The following is a 19,380-nucleotide window of genomic DNA, read 5'->3' on the forward strand; positions in this document are numbered from 1 at the left end:
CACAAGATATAGACCCGACACGAATCTAGGGTTGCTAGGGACGTGACCCAGTCGTTCATTCTTTTTGTTCTGTATCTATAGACGCAACCCAGTCGTTCGTTCTAAATGTTCCATTGCCATACCGACTGGCAACGTTCTTTTCCTTTGCTTGCTAGCTAGCCATCTACGGCTAATTTACAGACATGTGAAAAGTGCAGACAGAATAACAGCAAAGTAGCTGCATTTGCATTTGTTTAAGCTGTTTTCTAGTGAAGATTTATTTGGATACATCCATAACAATGAGCTTATGATGCCTGACTTTGCCTGGCAGAAAAATTGTGCTCTCTTGTCAGGACACTGTTCAGACAAAAGAAAGACAATCCATGACATTTATTTGAGCTGATTTTAATAAATGAAACCATATATTCTCTTTGTTATCCACCACAGCTGACTTGTGTGATAATGCCGGTGTTTGTTGGGTATATTGGCACGGGTGTGTCCCTTGGGTCCAGATAATTCTTTGTGGCCTCGTTATATGCGAGAGTGGCGTATCTGAGAGAGAGAATGCATTGTTATAATATTGTTTTCCAGTAGCCTAATTATGAGGCTAACTTAGAAATAACACAAACAGGCTATGAACAACATACCTTAGACCGTTCTTGTCTGTTTTTAGGAGGAATGAGTTGGGCTTTAGTTGTCTGTTGTATGTAACTGGAGGTCAAACCACACTTTCTGGACCAGACCCCTTGGTGTACCGGGATTCAGAGCCTGGGAGTTTTGGAGCTGGGCCATGTCCTTATCGGTAATGGGAGGGTGGCTGTTTGTGATATTTTTTCCTTGCTTTCTTAGCTGTTTGATGTTGCCCAGAAATACATGATTTTAGGTGGTAAATTCAGTGTCCTTCATAAGGCACCAGCTGCCACCGATGGGTGGGTCATTTAGAAACCGGTTGAGCCCACTACGGAATCCCAGGTAGCTACTTATGCTGTACTGCTCCCCCTTCCCATTTCGTACATTTTCATAAAACTGTCAGAGAAGGATGTTAAACTCTTCCTTAGTGACAGATTTGAAGTCAGCAACGTTTTTTCTTCTTTGCTAGCCAGCCCTCGAAGCAACGCATAGCCCAGTTTGTATTTTTAACTGTGTTTTTTTCGTTGTGGCTTTTCTCTAGGTCATTCAATGCAGTCTCCTCAACATCTGCATGCCTGGGTATTTTTGCCATCTCTTTTTCCCATTCATCCATAGTCATGCCGCAGAAAAGATCAAAACAAATGTTCCACTCATCCATTTTAGTTTTCACTGGAATGCGGTTTCAACCAATCAGCATTCAGGATTAGACCCATCCGCAGTATATGACGTGTATTTCAAATGTTATTACTGTTGTTCAAGCTTCTGTAGTATACTATCTTTCATTTCTCTCTTTTTCACTTTATCTCTCTCACACACACACACAAACCCACATACACATGCACATGCACACACACACACACCCTCTCTTCGATTCTCATCGTTCTCTCGTATCTTCCCTTTCTCCAGGACAGTCAAGGTGGACGTGTATGATTGGGACAGAGATGGAAGGTAATTTTCTCGCTTCCCCCCTCCCCCTTGTTTCTTCACTCATTAATTTCATTTACAATCTCCAGACAGCCTCAGATGCTCCAAGTCTCCCTCAAATGTCATCCCTTGTTCTTTCTCTGGAGGGGAATCTTCATCACCTTATTAGACCAGTGACATTGGGATGGGGGGATGAGAGGGACTCTCAACCATAAGCACACACAACCATAATTCACTGACCGGAACTTTAAAAGGTTGACGGTAATATCAGAAGGGAGAGGGTTTATGAATATGAGTGTTAACTGCCTCCCTCCATCTCTCCCCGCATCTGTCTGTCCTCTTTCCCTCTCTCCTTCTTCACTGATGGTGGCTACTAATGTGCCCACAAGGCTTCCTCTCTAAATATCACACACAGATTGATAGCGGGCAGGTCCTATTTGGCTTTAGGTGATGATATTTAGATGTACAGAGAGGGGACGGAGTTGGTGTTTCCTTTAGTATAATACTCTTTCAGATGCTGCAGGTGTTACTCTCGCAACTATTCCCACAGTCATGACTTCATTGGCGAGTTCACCACCAGCTACAGAGAATTCTCCAGAGGCCAGAGCCAGTTCAACGTCTATGAGGTAAAAAAGAAAAAATAATTATTGCAGTGGACTAAAATTATTGCAGTGGACTAAGTCAGGGTCACACAGAGTGTTTCTTGGTGGTCTTAAACAAATCTGCTTTGAAACTAAAGTATACAGCTCACACATGGTTCTGGGCTTAAAAAAAGAAGACACCTATACTATGTCAAATATAGAGTTGAAATGTATTAAATGTTGAGTTTGCATCCCAATATTACACTTCATATACTGTACATCACAGAAGACTGAAATATAACAAAACTGTTTCACATAGAAACACAGGATTTTTGGCAAACAATTTTTGGGGGGGATTAATTATGAAATTATGAAAAATATGAATAACATTCCACTAGGTCATTTGACTGCAGGAAAGGGCTACAGCCTGCAGGTATAACCCAACGAGCACAAGACATTAAAAAAAAGTTGAAAATACATATTTCTGGTTAAAAAGACATTGAAAAAAAATGCTTTATTACTTTTTAAAAGCATGTTTGAGCCTTTATAATGCTTTATAATATGGGTTATATTGTGTTGTCTCTCTATGTAGGACATTTTTTACTGACTAATGTTTAATTTAAGTACACATGTACACAGCACACAGCTGTTACTCAAATAAGACATCAGAAAACATATTGTATCTTTAATAATGAGATTAGCATTTTTGTGATTTACCTACCCATTGAAGCTTCACATTTTCCAATTCTTACGACTTCACTTAGATATCCCCGCTATGAAAATAATGTTATTTTTCATCCGTCCTCTATCTCTTAGAATATGACATGTTCCATACGGTCAGTTTCTTTCCATACCACACTTTCACACAGCAAACTATGTGGTGAAATCAAACTAGTCATCTTTTCAATGTACACGTTTTCCCCTCTTTTTGTCCAGGTTCTAAACCATAAAAAGAAAGGCAAGAAGAAGAAATACATCAATTCAGGGACAGTAAGTACCGGTTGAGCTTTCCATTGTTCATCTATCATATGTTTTATAGATAGGATTCATTGCCAATGTGATATGTCATATGCATTAAAGGTTTTGCTTTGGCCATCTCTTTCTCTTCCCTCTCTCTTTTCACTTGCCCTCTTCCTGTTTCTGCTTATATCCCTTTCCTTATATCCTCCCCCCTCTTTATCTCTCTCTCACTGTTTCTCTCCCCTCTCTCCCTATTTCTCCCCCCTCTCTTTCTCCTCCTCTCTCCCTCCCCTGAAGGTCACACTGCTGTCCTTTAAAGTGGAGTCAGAATACACGTTTGTAGACTTCATCCGGGGAGGGTGAGCCAAATCTTTGTGACGTCCCATTAACATTAGAGGCTACTCTTAATAATGTTGATGAGCCATTGATGGCTCGCTCAGCCTAGCTTTCATGTCTGAAATTGTTTTGCATTGTTTAAACAGACAATGTCCTTTTTAGTCTTTATTATGTTTTTGTCTGGTAAAGTTTGGGTTATTCAATGTAATTCAACATTGTCTCCCCAGGACGCAACTCAACTTCACAGTGGCCATCGATTTCACAGCGTCTAATGGTAAGTGTGGCAGAATCACTTATACGAGTCGAAGGGCTCTACTTAAGGACTAGTTTCCCCAAACTTCTTTCAAAATAATCTTACTTTAACATTTGTCAAAGCAGGGCCAAATATTGCCAGCAATATTTTGCTATCAAATGAACGTTAGATACTGCAATGCTGTAGCTACTTGTCGGTGGATGCTGATGGAATTTAACACACGGCCTTGTGGCTGTAGGTCAATAGGTCAATAGCATAGCACTTATCTAGATCAATGTATTCAACATGCATTCTAAGACAAGTAGTATGATATTGTGAAACGTTGCCTGTTTGGCCTATGCCTTTTTTGTACTTGAAGTGTGTGTTTTGTATTTTGTGTGTTGTGTTGTAGGGCTCATTTGAAAACGAGACCTGGGTCTCAATATGACTTCCCTTTCTAAATAAAGGTAAAAAATATATATAACAAAATAACCAATGCTCTGTTGCTGTGTTCCAGGTAACCCATCCCAGCCCACCTCTCTGCACTACATGAGTCCCTACCAGATGAATGCCTACGCAATGGCCCTGAAGGCTGTGGGGGAGATCATCCAGGACTACGACAGTGACAAGATGTTCCCTGCCTACGGCTTTGGAGCAAAGCTGCCCCCGGACGGCAAGATCTCCCATGTCTTCCCACTGGTGAGAGAGAGTGATGGAGGGAGGGAGCAGTTGTTGTTGATATGATGTAACATTTTTTATTGTGTTTATGATGGACTTACTGTGGGTAATGAACAGGCACAGTTTTATTTCTTGCAATGAGGTGCTGGTACTTTATGCTGCAGTATTTACTGATCCACAGAAGAGTACTCAGTCCTTGGGAACTATATAAATACTATTTGATGACAACGTCCCTTCTGTGATGTGTTCTTTGCTTTCACGCTTTTACAGATGTGAAGTTGCCATCCACAATGCTTTCTTTATTCATACACTTCCCTTTGCTGATAAGAGTTCATGTCAAAGGAGAGTTGGAAACTAAAATAGTGTATGTCCATCTGTCGAGCTCAGTTGAGAGACCTTGCTCTTTCTTGAAATAGAGTCCTGTTCTATTTTTGAGTAGTCCATGCTACTGAACATCACCCATATCAATTTGTATCCAAGGCTGACTGATGCTCCAAGAATAATAAATGTTTCATTGCTCTATTATATTGCTGGCAAAACGTGTTTCCCCCTATAACATTGTGTATTTATTTTTTTATTATTTCAATTTTTTCTTTCTGCATTGTTGGGAAGGGTCCGTAAATAAGCATTTCACTGTCAGTCTACACCTGGTTACAAAGCATGTGACAATAAATAGTATTTAGCTTCCTAGGACTGTTAGTAATCAAAATATGGTCAACTGTAAAATACTTGATTTTGCTAACTTAAATTCTCCTAATACCTATCAGAGCTGTGTTATGCCTACTGACATGAGGCAACAACAAAAAAAACTCACACTTGTATACTATATATACATCACATCATTGCGTAATGAAAACACACATCGTCAGAAGGTCCGTATTGGCATGATTCAGAACGGAGTATCCTTAGTTTCTTGTGATTTCCTGTGAAGTCTGACAATGACTACCCACCTTTACATCCCACATTAATGACACCCTGAACACATTACATTACAATACATTTGTTGTTGTTCCTACTGCTGGTTGATGCTTCAACATGGTGTGGTAAAGTCACGAAGAACACGAGAATCTGTAAATATGTCAACATAAAACACAAATTGCAGCACCATTGTGTAAGCTAATGAGCTAGTGTCAGCTTCAAGTAGTTATGTGAAGTGTTTGAACAAGGGTAGAGCAAGGGTGGGGAAAAAATAAAAAACGCCATCTGTTTGATTGTGGAAAAGTGAGAAACAAAAAGGGACCAGACAGACACCGACCGAAATAGACTTTAGAGGACGTAGCGCTTAGCTTATCTTCATGAGCCGATGAAGAAGACAGAATAACAAACACTAAACACGAAGAAGAAAAAAACGAGTTCTCCTCGGATTCTATCTCCCTGGACAGATACTTCAGAGGAGAAAGAAAAAGGGGAGGACTTCCTGAACAAATAAGTGTAAAAAAAACAAAAGGAGTCTTATTTTCAGCTAATTTTAGACCCAAAGCTGGAGGAATTCGCCACAAAGAAGTCTCCTTGATGTGAAGGAAATGATGCGAAGGTCAGGTCTTTAATGAGACTATGTTGTAAGGTCTCAATGCCATGCTTATGCACAAAATGGATTTCCATAGCAGTTCATAACAGTTCATAACAACGGCACTAGTAATGCTGTCCATATTTTTAACCGATGTGTAGAAAGTTCAGGTCTAAACATGCTGGTCAATTTTGATAAATAAATTGATAAAGAGAAAGATATGGACGCCACACAGACTATTTTCTCTCTGTCTTTTATTATTTTCAGCATCAGCTAATAGCCCCATGCCAAAACAGGGACACTTCTGACTAAATCAATCACTATCTGAATCATCTTCCTCTGACTTATGATTCATAGATGTCTGACCTCAAAATTCCCTCTCAAATTATATCAAATTGTAGCATTTTATCAGATTTGTGAAAGACATGCGTCGCAGTATCCAAAAAGTGCTATTGTTCACCCTCCCCAAAGTGTCTGAAACCAGTGAGTACGTTGTGACACAAAGTGACACCACTGCTGTCGAGATTCATCACTGCTTTTTAACTTGGCACATTTCCGAATGGGCCACCGCTATATCAGCTCTCCCAATTAGAGTTCACCTTGGCGTGACGAAGCCCAAGCAAGTCATGCAAAGGCATCTTTTAATTAGACCACATTGTCTGATCCTGCTGGAAGAGGGGGGCTGCCTCAACTCATAAGAAAATCAAATTATATTTATCACATGCTTCGTAAACAACAGGTGTAGACTAAATGGCTCTGCATGGTAAATCCGACTTCTGCAGTTGCCGTACATCATTTACTGTGATACGGCCTCTGCAGAAGTCAGGGCACTTCTTGCGCTTCGTGGAGCAGAGCTGATGTCACGGAAATGAGTTTGTGTTTATACTTGACCCTCCGCCACCACCTACTATCAACCAATCATGTCAATGCGGAGATGTACGAAGCCCTCCACATGGTTACAAAATTTGGGAGGCGCACACGCGATACGTAGCTCAATTTAACTTCTGCATGCCTCCGGAGGCTCCACAATTGCATCACTCCCTCCATACGGAGCCTCCTACCACATTTTTGAATCAAGCATAATTTGGCTTTAACAGTGAAATGCATATTTACGGGCACTTTTCCAACAATGCAGAGTTAAAGATAAAGATATACACTACATGGCCAAAAGTATGTGGCCACCTGCTCGTCGAACATCTCATTCCAAAATCCTGGGAATTTGTTCCCCCTTTGCTGCTATAACAGCCTCCACTCTTCTGGGAAGGTTTTCCACTAGATGTTGTAACATTGCTGCGGGGACTTGCTTCCATTCAGCCATGAGCATTAGTGAGGTCAGGCACTGATGTTGGACGATTAGGCCTGCCTCGCAGTCGGCGTTACAATTCATCCAAAAGTTGTTCAATGGAGTTGAGGTCAGGGCTCTGTGCAGGCCAGTCAAGTTCCACACCGTTCTCGCCAAACCTTTTCTGTATGGACCTCGCTTTGTGCACGAGGGTATTGTGAGCTGAAACAGGAAAAGGCCTTCCCCAAACTGTTGCCACAAAGTTGGAAGCACAGAATCATCTAGATTGTCTATGTATTCTGGAGCGTTATGATTTCCCATCACTGACACTAAGGGGCCAAACCTTTATTCCTCCTCCACCAAACTTTACAGTTGGCACTATGCATTGGGGCAGGTAGTGTTCTCCTGGCATCAGCAAAATCCAGATTCGTCCGTCAGACTGCCTGATGGTGAAGCGTGATTCATCACTCCAGAGTACGCGTTTCCACTGCTCCAGAGTCCAATGGCGGTGAGCTTTACACCACTCCAGTTGACGCTTGGCATTGCGCATAGTGATCTTAGGCTTATGTGTGGCTGCTCGGCCATGAAAATCCATTTCATGAAGCTCCGGACGAACAGTTATTGTGCTGACGTTGCATCCAGAGGCAGTTTGGAACTCAGTAGTGAGTGTTGCAACCGAGGACAGACGATTTTTATGCGATACACGCTTCAGCACTCACGGTGCCGTTCTGTGAGCTTGTGTTGGCTACCACTTCGTGGCTGAGCCGTTGTTGCTCCTAGACATTTCCACTTCACAATAACAGCACTTACAGTTGACCGGAGCAGCTCTAGCAGGGCAGAAATTCGCCAAACTGACTTGTTGGAAAGGTGGCATCATATGGCGGTGCCTCATTGAAAGTCACTGAGCTCTTTAGTACGGGCCATTCTACTGCCAATGTTTGTCTATGGAGATTGCCTGGATGTCTGTTCAATTGTATACAACTGTCAGCAACGGCTGTGGCTAAAATAGCCTAATCCACAAATTTGAAGGAGTATCCACATACTTTTGTAGTCTGTTTATTTATATATATATATACAAAAGTATGAGTTGGTTAAAAAAATGTGTGTGTTGGGCTGTCAGTGTAAGTATGTGTGAACTTGAGCATAGAGTCAGGGCAAGAGAGTTAATTAGGGGTAGCCCCCTTTTTTTCAATTTTCACCTAAAATGACATACCCAAATCTAACTGCCTTTAGCTCAAGCCCTGAAGCAAGGATATGCATATTCTTGGTACCATTTGAAAGGAAACACTTTGAAATTTGTGAATTTCTTAATTAATTAATAATTGAATGTAGGAGAATATAACACAATAGATCTGGTAGAACAGAATACAATGAATAAAACAACCGTTTTTTACATTTTTCAACCACTATCTTTGAAAGGCAACAGAAAGGTCCGAAATCTAGCCATCTGATGGTGTCCACAAGATGGCAGCAGTGTATGTGCAAAGTTTCAGACGGATAACTTGAAGTATGAGCAAACTACATAACATTTAGTGTGAAGTTACCCAGGTACATTTGGGCAAATCGTGAAGGAGACATTTACATTCACATTACATTTTTTCTGCAAGAATATCATCAAATCTGTATACTTGGACTTTGATTTAGCTTTTCCAGTATTAGTAGCCATATTATAAGTTCAACATTTGCAAAACACCCAGTTTTCATAACTTCATAACTCTCCATATTCTTAAAATGTTTGTCCAAAAGGAAACGCTTGACGTTGCATAAGGTTAGCAGCAACATTTTACGACAGATACTGGGTTTCCGCATACTCCCGTAAAGCCCCGCTCATTGGCTATCTAGCTAGCTTTGTTTGACCCCGATTGGTGCTTATTTAACAAAGATACAGTCAATCAAGGGAAGACGCCATCGGCGTGCCATGTAGGCGTCGCTCTCTGACCAAATTTGGTGTCCTATAGGATATATTGCACTCCTAATGATATAGTGAAGTCTGGTTACATTCTAGGATCTCTGAGGAGTAAATACAAATGTGATTTGACTGGTTGAAACAATGTTTAGGGTTAGATTTTCACAGATTCCTTTCTCTGCAAATTGATTGAGTGGAAATACAAAATCAATCGTGCATACTTTAAATTGACCTTTTTAAGATATGAAAAAGGATGTTATCTAACAAAACTACACTTCATGTTATCTCTGGGACCCTTTGGATGATAAATCAGAGCAAGATTTCAGAATGTAAGTACACCTTTCACCTTCAGAGGTAAATTTACCAAACCTACTGTGGTGAAAAAGGTGTTTAGTTTTTAGGAGCACTCCTCAAACAATAGCATGGCATTTTTTCGCAGTAATAGCTACTGTAAATTGGACAGTGAGGTTATATTAAAAAGAATTTAAGCTTTCAGCCGATATAAGACACTTATATGTATCGACATTTGTTGTTTCTCTAAAATCTGCGATCGTGACACACGACGCTGCATGATTTACAACTGTCCCGTTGACGGCATGCCTATCCCGAAGATGTTTTGCAGGTAGTCCGGGTAGCCTTTTGATTAGCTATTGAGCAGTCGTGTTTAGCAGTCTTATTTATGGCTTGGGGAAAGAAGCTGCTCGGGGTCCTGTTGGTTCCAGACTTGGTGCACTGGTACCGCTTTCCATGTGATAGCAGAGAGAACAGTCTATGGCTTGGGTGGCAGGAGTCTTTCACATTTTTTTTGGCCTTCCTCTGACACCGCCTGGTATAGAGGTCCTAAATGGCAGGGAGCTTGGCCCCAGTGATGTACTGGGCCGTACTCACCACCCTCTATAGCGTCTTGCGGTCGGGTACCTTCCATTTGCCGTATCAAGCGGTGATGCAGCCAGTCAAGATGTTCTCAGTGGTGCAGCTGTAGTACTTTTTGAGGATCTGAGAGCCCATGCCAAATCTTTTCAGCCTCCTGAAAGGGAAGAGGCGCTGTCAAGCCCTCTTCACAACTGTGTCTGTGTGTGTGGACCATGTTAATTCCTTAGCGATGTGGACACCATGGAACTTGAAGCTCTAGACCCGCTCCACTACAGCCCTATTGATGTGGATGGAGGCGTGCTCTCCCCTCCATTTCATGTAGTCCACAATCAGCTCCTTTGCCTTGCTGATGTTGAGGAAGAGGTTGTTGTCCTGGTACCACACTGACAGGTCTCTGACTTCCTGCCTATAGGTTGCCTCATTGTCGTCGGTGATCAGTCCTACCTCCGTCATGTCATCAGCAAACTTGATAATGGTGCTGGAGTCGTGTGCACCTGCGCTGCCACGCAGTCGTGGGATAACATGGAGTACGGGAGGGGACTAAGCACTCACCCCTGAGGGGCCCCCGTGTTGATGGTCAGTGTGGCGGATGTGTTGTTGCCTACCATCACCACCTGGGAGTGGCCCGTCAGGAAGTCCAGAATCCAGTTGCAGAGGGAGGTGTTCAGTCCCAGGGTCCTGAGCTTGGTGATTAGCTTGGAGGGGACTATGGTGTTGAATGCTGAGCTGTAGTCAATGAACAGCATTCCTATATAGGTATTAATTTGGTCCAGGTGGGTAAGGGCAGTGTGGAGTGCATTAGAGATTGCATCATCTGTGGATCTGTTGGGGTGGTATGCGAATTGGAGTGGGTCCAGGGTGTCTGGGATGATGGTGCTGATGTGAGCCATGACCAGCTTTTCAAAGCATTTTATGGCTATAGATGTGAGTGCTACGGGGCAATAGTCTTTTAGGCAGGCTACCTTGGCATTCTTGGGCACGGGGAGTATGGTCGTCTGCTTGAAACAAGTTGGTATTACAGACCGGGTAAGGGATAGGTTGAAAATGTCAGTGAAGATCCTTGCCAGTTAGTCAGCACATGCTCTGAGTATGCGTCTTGGTATTCCATATGGCCCCTTTGTAATCCGTGATAGTTTGCCAGCCCTAGCACATCCATTGATTGTCAGAGCTGGATTTGATCTTAGTCCTGTATTTTTTTATCCTAGTGCACATCATTTTCCTTCCTCATGGTGCCATCTATTTTGTGATGTGCACCAGTCCCTCCTGCAGCAAAGCACCCCCACAACATGATGCTGCCACCCCCGTGTTTCATGGTTGGGATGGTGTTCTTTGGTTTGCAAGTCTCCCCCTTTTTCCTCCAAACATAACGATGGTCATTATGGCCAAACAATTATATTTTTGTTTCATTCAGACCAGAGGACATTTCTCCAAAAAGTACGATCTTTGTCCCCATGTGCAGTTGCAAACCGTAGTCTGGCTTTTTTATGGCGGTTTTGGAGCAGTGGCTTCCTTCTTGCTGAGCGGCCTTTCAGGTTATGTCGATATAGGACTAATTTTACTGTGGATATTGATACTTTTGTACCTGTTTCCTCCAGCTTCTTCACAAGGTCCTTTGCTGTTGTTCTGGGATTGATTTGCACTTTTCGCACCAAAGTACGTTCTATCTCCTAGAGATGAACGTGTCTCCTTCCTGAGCTGTATGACGGCTGCGTGGTCCCATGGTGTTTATACTTGCGTACTATTGTTTGTACATATGAAAGTGGTATCTTCGGGCGTTTGGAAATTTCTCCCAAGGATGAACCAGACTTGTGGAGGTGTACAATTTTATTTCTTAGGTCTTGGCTGATTTCTTTTGATTTTCCCATGATGTCAAGCAAAGAGGCACTGAGTTTGAAGGTAGGCCTTGAAATACATCCACAGGTACACCTCCAATTGACTCAAATGATGTCAATTAGCCTATCAGAAGCTTCTAAAGCAATTCCATCATTTTCTGTATTTTTCCAAGCTGTTTTAAAGGCACAGTCAACTTAGTGTATGTAAACTTCTGACCCACTGGAATTGTGATACAGTGATTTCTAAGTGGAATAATCTGTCTGTAAACAATTGTTGGAAAAATTACTTGTGTCATGCACAATGTAGATGTCCTCACAGACTTGCCAAAACTATAGTTTGTTAACAAGAAATTTGTGTAGTGGTTGAAAAACGAGTTTTAATGACTCCAACCTAATGGTAAACATCCGACTTCAACTGTACCTACTGTCACTGCGGGGGACGACGACGTCAGTGCACTTATTAATGAAGCAGGTGACTGATGTTGTAAACTCCTGAATGTTATGTATGAATCCTGGTTTATATTCCAGTTTGTGCTAGCAAAACAGTCCTGTAGCTTAGCAACCTGAAAACGTACCTCTCGGCTGAAAACCTTCCCTTTAACGTTGTCAAGTGTATTGGTTGTGGAATCTCATTCGCCTTTCATATGAACTCTTACTCTTAGAGAAAAAATGTCATAAAAGGTTATTTAGCTGTTCCTGTAGAATAAACCTTTTTGGTTCCAGGTAGAACACTTTTTTCACCCAACGAAGTACCCTCAAACAAGGCAAAGATTCTACCTGGAATCAAAAGTTTATAGTAAAAAGATTTTTTTTTAGCCAATATATAAGTCACAAATATGTCACAACATTGTGCCAGTGTTGTCTTCGTGGCTAGTTATGCTTCAGTTTTTAGACAAACTGTCATGTCGAAGCAGCGGAGCGTCATGTTGCACATGCATTGTGCATCTGCCAATACCGCAACACAACCTAACTTTAGTGCCCGCAACTGTAAGATATTTTAGATGAGAGGTGAGTATCTCTCTTCTTATTTAATCAAAGTATCAAAGAAAAGTTTATTGTACTTTGCTACGGCTCTGTCTGTGGAAACTACAAACTGCTTCAACAAATGGATTGGTCATGCAGTCAGGTCTCATCTTTTGCAGACTAGTTCACTTCTTTTAAGGTGATTGCTTCCTCCTTTCAATTACATTTCTCTTCAGAGAGAAGGAGAAAGGTCAGACTGCTGTTCACTTGTTTTTCGTAGAAACTTTAATAAAGGATATAGCCTGAAGAACACTCTCTTCTCCTGGCTGGACAGGGGTTGAAGCAGACTCATACTGTCTTTTATGTTGGCTGAATGCCAATACTTGTAGTGACATGTCTTTTCAACTCTTTAGCAGTGATGCTCTTAATTGTCTGATACAGGCTTTAGCTCCAACCCAGAACACACACAGACTTACAAGGCACTATTTTACCTTTATTTAACTAGGCAAGTCAGTTAATAACAAATTCTTATTTTCAATGACAGCCTAGGAACAGTGGGTTAACTGCCTTGTTCAGGGGCAGAACCTTGTCAGCTCAGGGATTCGATCTTGCAACCTTTCACTTACTAGTCCAACGCTCTAACCACTACGCTCTAACCACTACTGGAAATTCACAATGTTCTTACGTCGCTGAGACGTAACATAGGGATCCTTTACTAAGAGGGCCTCTGTCTGTAATTCATCAGAAGAAATGCATTGTAAAACTCTCCTTTGCAGACATCGGGGATACATAGTCTCTACCTGCTTATTCCCCAATGTTGTTACTTTTTCCTATACGGATGCCCTTTGTTTATAATACAATAAACCGATGTCAATTACTGGAGAGGCTATACGGACACGCCTGGTGCCGAAAATTGGTGATGTATGTTGCTGAGAGTCGAGAGGAGACGAATGGATTCGGTTCAGTGAGTTTAGTCAGTCGTCTGATGAGCCCTTTCCAGCAAGCTAGTTTACGCTTGCTAGCTGGCAACAACAGCAGCATCGCACCAGTTAAAACTTGAAAACTAAATTGATATATATTGGTTACCATCTGGATGTCACCATGACATGCCAATTAGCTAACGTAATGACAAGCAGTGTATTGAGATTCTTGCTCCTGGAGACATCCCACTGCGCAGAAACTGGTTGAATAAAAGTTGTTTCAACGTGGAAAATACTAGTGTTGGATGGTATACCAAAACTTCTGTGCTTTTTCGATACTAGAACATGGAAAACGTTTCGGAACTATAATTTTTTTTAAACTTTTAGTATTTCTGCAAATGTGTCTCGTGTCATATACGGATTGAGAGGATCGAGTCTGTCTTGTAATTTGTCTGAATCTTCTCAATGGGGCAGTAGCTAGCCAGGCTGCTTGCGCATGCAGTTGACACAGCGCAAACCACTTTTGAGAAGCAAGCGAGAGAGTGAAAATGCAGACAGCATAGCCTCTTCAAACGAGAAAATTATTCCTCCACGCCTGCAGAAGCGTACTATGGGAATAATTTGATTACAGAGCAGATGTTGAGGGCCAGCACACCGAAACAACTAAGCAAAAGGTGTTACAAAGCACTTCAGTGCAAGAGAGGTTTAGTTCCAAAATGTAACCATGACATTTGCATTGTAACGTTGTCATTATTCTACTAGCAATTACATTAGAATATTTTTTTTCTGACAATGACATGAACATGAACATCAGCATGACATTTATGTGAGCATTATAATATGATTAGAATCCAAAAGTAATGTGAAATGCACTATAGCTTTACTGAAATATATACTGGACAAAAACATAAACGCTACATGTGAAGTGTTGGTCCCATGTTTCATGAGCTGAAATCAAAGATCCCAGAAATGTTCCATTCGCACAAAAAGCTTACTTCTCTCAAACCTTGCATAAAATATGTTGAATTTATACCTTTAAAACAATGTCAGATCTTCAACGTTATATCCACTATCAGAAAAAATAGCTATCTGCTGGGCAGCACCTCCTACAGGAGAATTGATCTGTCCACAGCTATCCTGTTGGTCTCCTATCCAGGGTTTTAACAAAAGCCCAGCCCTGTTAGCTATGATATTTGTCATTGACTGTTACCAATGTGCTATCGTGAGAATGATTGTTGAGAGATCTCCACTAAAAAAACGAAATAGATTAACTGTTGATATCCAAGACATTCCAAAGGGTAGGGTTAACAGAGCAAATTAAATGTGACCATACTTTATCACTCATATACTATATAATCAATGATGCTATTTAGGCTTAAGTAGCATTTGCAAAGTCATCAACAGTTATTGTTCCAATCCAGAATTCTACTAAAAATAGACAATACAATATAGGCCTAGGGTTTCAAGCTCTGGCTGATTCCAAATGTAATTATATTTAATGATATTGAATTGTATTTGGTTGGCAACGCAACCAAATATAACCATTAGAAGGATCTTCTTGGATAGTTCAATCTTTGCCACTAACTTTAATTCTAGTTTTGTCTACAAATTAATTGATACAGCTGTATGTTGGATTCATTTCTCCATCTCAACCAAAAATCATATCAATTATTATTTTGTAGACATTACATTTAAGTCATTTAGCAGACACTCTTATCCAGAGCGACTTACAAATTGGTGCATTCACCTTATGATATCCAGTGGAACAACCACTTTACAATAGTGCATCTAAATCTTTTAAGGGGGGGGGGGGGGGGTAGAAGGATTACTTTATCCTATCCTAGATATTCCTTAAAGAGGTGGGGTTTCAGGTGTCTCCGGAAGGTGGTGATTGACTCCGCTGTCCTGGCGTCGTGAGGGAGCTTTTTCCACCATTGGGGTGCCAGAGCAGCGAACAGTTTTGACTGGGCTGAGCGGGAACTGTGCTTCCTCAGAGGTAGGGAGGCGAGCAGGCCAGAGGTGGATGAACGCAGTGCCCTTGTTTGGGTGTAGGGCCTGATCAGGGCCTGAAGGTACGGAGGTGCCATTCCCCTCACAGCTCCGTAGGCAAGCACCATGGTCTTGTAGCGGATGCGAGCTTCAACTGGAAGCCAGTGGAGAGAGCGGAGGAGCGGGGTGACGTGAGAGAACTTGGGAAGGTTGAACACCAGACGGGCTGCGGCGTTCTGGATGAGTTGTAGGGGTTTAATGGCACAGGCAGGGAGCCCAGCCAACAGCGAGTTGCAGTAGTCCAGACGGGAGATGACAAGTGCCTGGATTAGGACCTGCGCCGCTTCCTGTGTGAGGCAGGGTCGTACTCTGCGAATGTTGTAGAGCATGAACCTACAGGATCGGGTCACCACCTTGATGTTAGTGGAGAACGACAGGGTGTTGTCCAGGGTCACGCCAAGGTTCTTAGCACTCTGGGAGGAGGACACAGTGGAGTTGTCAACCGTGATGGCGAGATCATGGAACGGGCAGTCCTTCCCCGGGAGGAAGAGCAGCTCCGTCTTGCCGAGGTTCAGCTTGAGGTGGTGATCCGTCATCCACACTGATATGTCTGCCAGACATGCAGAGATGCGATTCGCCACCTGGTTATCAGAAGGGGGAAAGGAGAAGATTAATTGTGTGTCGTCTGCATAGCAATGATAGGAGAGACCATGTGAGGATATGACAGAGCCAAGTGACTTGGTGTATAGCGACAATAGGAGAGGGCCTAGAACAGAGCCCTGGGGGACACCAGTGGTGAGAGCACGTGGTGCAGAGACAGATTCTCGCCACGCCACCTGGTAGGAGCGACCTGTCAGGTAGGACGCAATCCAAGCGTGGGCCGCGCCGGAGATGCCCAACTCGGAGAGGGTGGAGAGGAGGATCTGATGGTTCACAGTATCAAAGGCAGCCGATAGGTCTAGAAAGATGAGAGCAGAGGAGAGAGAGTTAGCTTTAGCAGTGCGGAGAGCCTCCGTGACACAGAGAAGAGCAGTCTCAGTTGAATGACCAGTCTTGAAACCTGACTGATTTGGATCAAGAAGGTCATTCTGAGAGAGATAGCAGGAGAGCTGGCCAAGGACGGCATGTTCAAGAGTTTTGGAGAGAAAAGAAAGAAGGGATACTGGTCTGTAGTTGTTGACATCGGAGGGATCGAGTGTAGGTTTTTTCAGAAGGGGTGCAACTCTCGCTCTCTTGAAGACGGAAGGGACATAGCCAGCGGTCAAGGATGAGTTGATGAGCGAGGTGAGGTAAGGGAGAAGGTCTCCGGAAATGGTCTGGAGAAGAGAGGAGGGGATAGGGTCAAGCGGGCACGTTGTTGGGCGGCCGGCCGTCACAAGACGCGAGATTTCCTCTGGAGAGAGAGGGGAGAAAGAGGTCAAAGCACAGGGTAGGGCAACGTGAGCAGGACCAGCGGTGTCGTTTGACTGTCGTCGACCTTCTTTTCAAAATGGTTGACGAAGTCATCCGCAGATAGGGAGGAGGGGGGGGGAGGGGGAGGAGGTTTCAGGAGGGAGGAGAAGGTGGCAAAGAGGTTCCTAGGGTTAGAGGCAGATGCTTGGAATTTAGAGTGGTAGAAAGTGGCTTTAGCAGCAGAGACAGAAGAGGAAAATGTAGAGAGGAGGGAGTGAAAGGATGCCAGGTCCGCAGGGAGGCGAGTTTTCCTCCATTTCTGCTCGGCTGCCCGGAGCCCTGTTCTGTGAGCTCGCAATGAGTCGTCGAGCCACGGAGCAGGAGGGGAGGACCGAGCCGGCCTGGAGGAGAGGGGACATAGAGAGTCAAAGGAAGCAGAAAGGGAGGAGAGGAGGGTTGAGGAGGCAGAATCAGGAGATAGGTTGGAGAAGGTTTGAGCAGAGGGAAGAGATGATAGGATGGAAGAGGAGAGAGTAGCGGGGGAGAGAGAGCGAAGGTTGGGACAGCGCAATACCATCCGAGTAGGGGCAGAGTGAGAAGTGTTGGATGAGAGCGAGAGGGAAAAGGATACAAGGTAGTGGTCGGAGACTTGGAGGGGAGTTGCAATGAGATTAGTGGAAGAACAGCATCTAGTAAAGATGAGGTCAAGCGTATTGCCTGCCTTGTGAGTAGGGGGGGAAGGTGAGAGGGTGAGGTCAAAAGAGGAGAGGAGTGGAAAGAAGGAGGCAGAGAAGAATGAGTCAAAGGTAGACGTGGGGAGGTTAAAGTCACCCAGAACTGTGAGAGGTGAGCCATCCTCAGGAAAGGAACTTATCAAGGCATCAAGCTCATTGATGAACTCTCCAAGGGAACCTGGAGGGCGATAAATGATAAGGATGTTAAGCTTGAAAGGGCTGGTAACTGTGACAGCATGGAATTCAAAGGAGGCGATAGACAGATGGGTCAGGGGAGAAAGAGAGAATGTCCACTGGGAGAGATGAGGATCCCAGTGCCACCACCCTGCTGACCAGAAGCTCTCGGGGTGTGCGAGAACACGTGGGCAGACGAGGAGAGAGCAGTAGGAGTAGCAGTGTTATCTGTGGTAATCCATTTTTCCGTCAGCGCCAAGAACTCAAGGGACTGGAGGGTAGCATAGGCTGAGATGAACTCTGCCTTGTTGGCCACAGACCGGAAGTTCCAGAGGCTGCCGGAGACCTGGAACTCCACGTGGGTCGTGCGCGCTGGGACCACCAGGTTAGAGTGGCAGCGGCCACGCGGTGTGAAGCGTTTGTATGGCCTGTGCAGAGGGGAGAGAACAGGGATAGACAGACACATAGTTGACAAGCTACAGAAGAGGCTACGCTAATGCAAAGGAGATTGGAATGACAAGTGGACTACACGTCTCGAATGTTCAGAAAGTTAAGCTTACGCTGCAAAAATCTTATTGACTAAAATGATTAAAATGATACAGTACTGCTGGCTGGTGAAGTAGGCTAGCTAGCAGTGGCTGCGTTGTTGACTTTGTTTGAAAGTGTAGCTGGCCAGCTAACCTCGATAATTACTCTAAACTACTAGCAGTGGCTGCGTTGTTGACTTTGTTTGAAAGTGTAGCTGGCTAGGTAACCTCGATAGTTTCAGTACTACACCTTATCATGATACAAAGGCAACTATGTAGCTAGCTAACATAACACTAATCAAGACGTTCCTTTGTAATGTATTTAGTTTCTACAATGCTGCTCGTCGGTAATAGTTTGCTAGGTTTGGAAATGGCGTCGCGGGGGACGAAAATAGCTGGCCAGCTAACCTCGATAATTACTCTAAACTACACAATTATCAAACTATGACAAACTATGACAAAGACAACTTATTGACTAAAATGACTAAAATGATACAGTACTGCTGGCTGGTAAAGTAGGCTAGCTAGCAGTGGCTGCGTTGTTCACTTTGTTTGAAAGTGTAGCTGGCTAGGTAACCTCGATAGTTTCAGTGCTACACCTTATCATGATACAAAGGCATCTATGTAGCTAGCTAACACTAGCTAACCTGGCTAGCTAACCTCGATAATTACTCTAAACTACACAATTATCTTAGATACAAAGACAGCAAAGACAACTATGTAGCTAGCTAACACTACACTAATCAAATCGTTCCGTTGTAATGTATTAGTTTCTGCAGTGCTGCTAGTCGGTAGAAGTTGGCTAGCTAGCTAGCAGTTGTTGACTAAGTAGGAGAACGGTGGCGCGGCTCGGCGGACGAAAATAGCTGGCTAAAATAGTAGACAAACTAGAATTAACCTCTATGGGCTAGGCGGGACGAATTCGTCCCACCTACGTAACAGCCAGTCTAATCCAGTGGCG

At 43.4% G+C, this 19,380-nt stretch overlaps 1 protein-coding gene across 1 annotated transcript in view; it reads left to right on the top strand.

Annotated features, from left to right (window-relative positions):
- LOC106565248 (copine-9) overlaps positions 1-19,380 on the top strand; it is a 242,628-nt gene that overhangs the window by 188,389 nt on the left and 34,859 nt on the right. The window contains 6 exon segments of the mRNA XM_082959020.1: positions 1,516-1,557; positions 2,084-2,159; positions 3,051-3,104; positions 3,372-3,433; positions 3,638-3,684; positions 4,160-4,341. Coding sequence (XP_082815146.1) covers positions 1,516-1,557; positions 2,084-2,159; positions 3,051-3,104; positions 3,372-3,433; positions 3,638-3,684; positions 4,160-4,341 — 463 coding nt within the window.

This window comes from Salmo salar, chromosome 12 (genome assembly GCF_965601325.2).
Source record: "Salmo salar chromosome 12, fSalSal1, whole genome shotgun sequence".
NCBI classification, from domain to species: domain Eukaryota; kingdom Metazoa; phylum Chordata; class Actinopteri; order Salmoniformes; family Salmonidae; genus Salmo; species Salmo salar.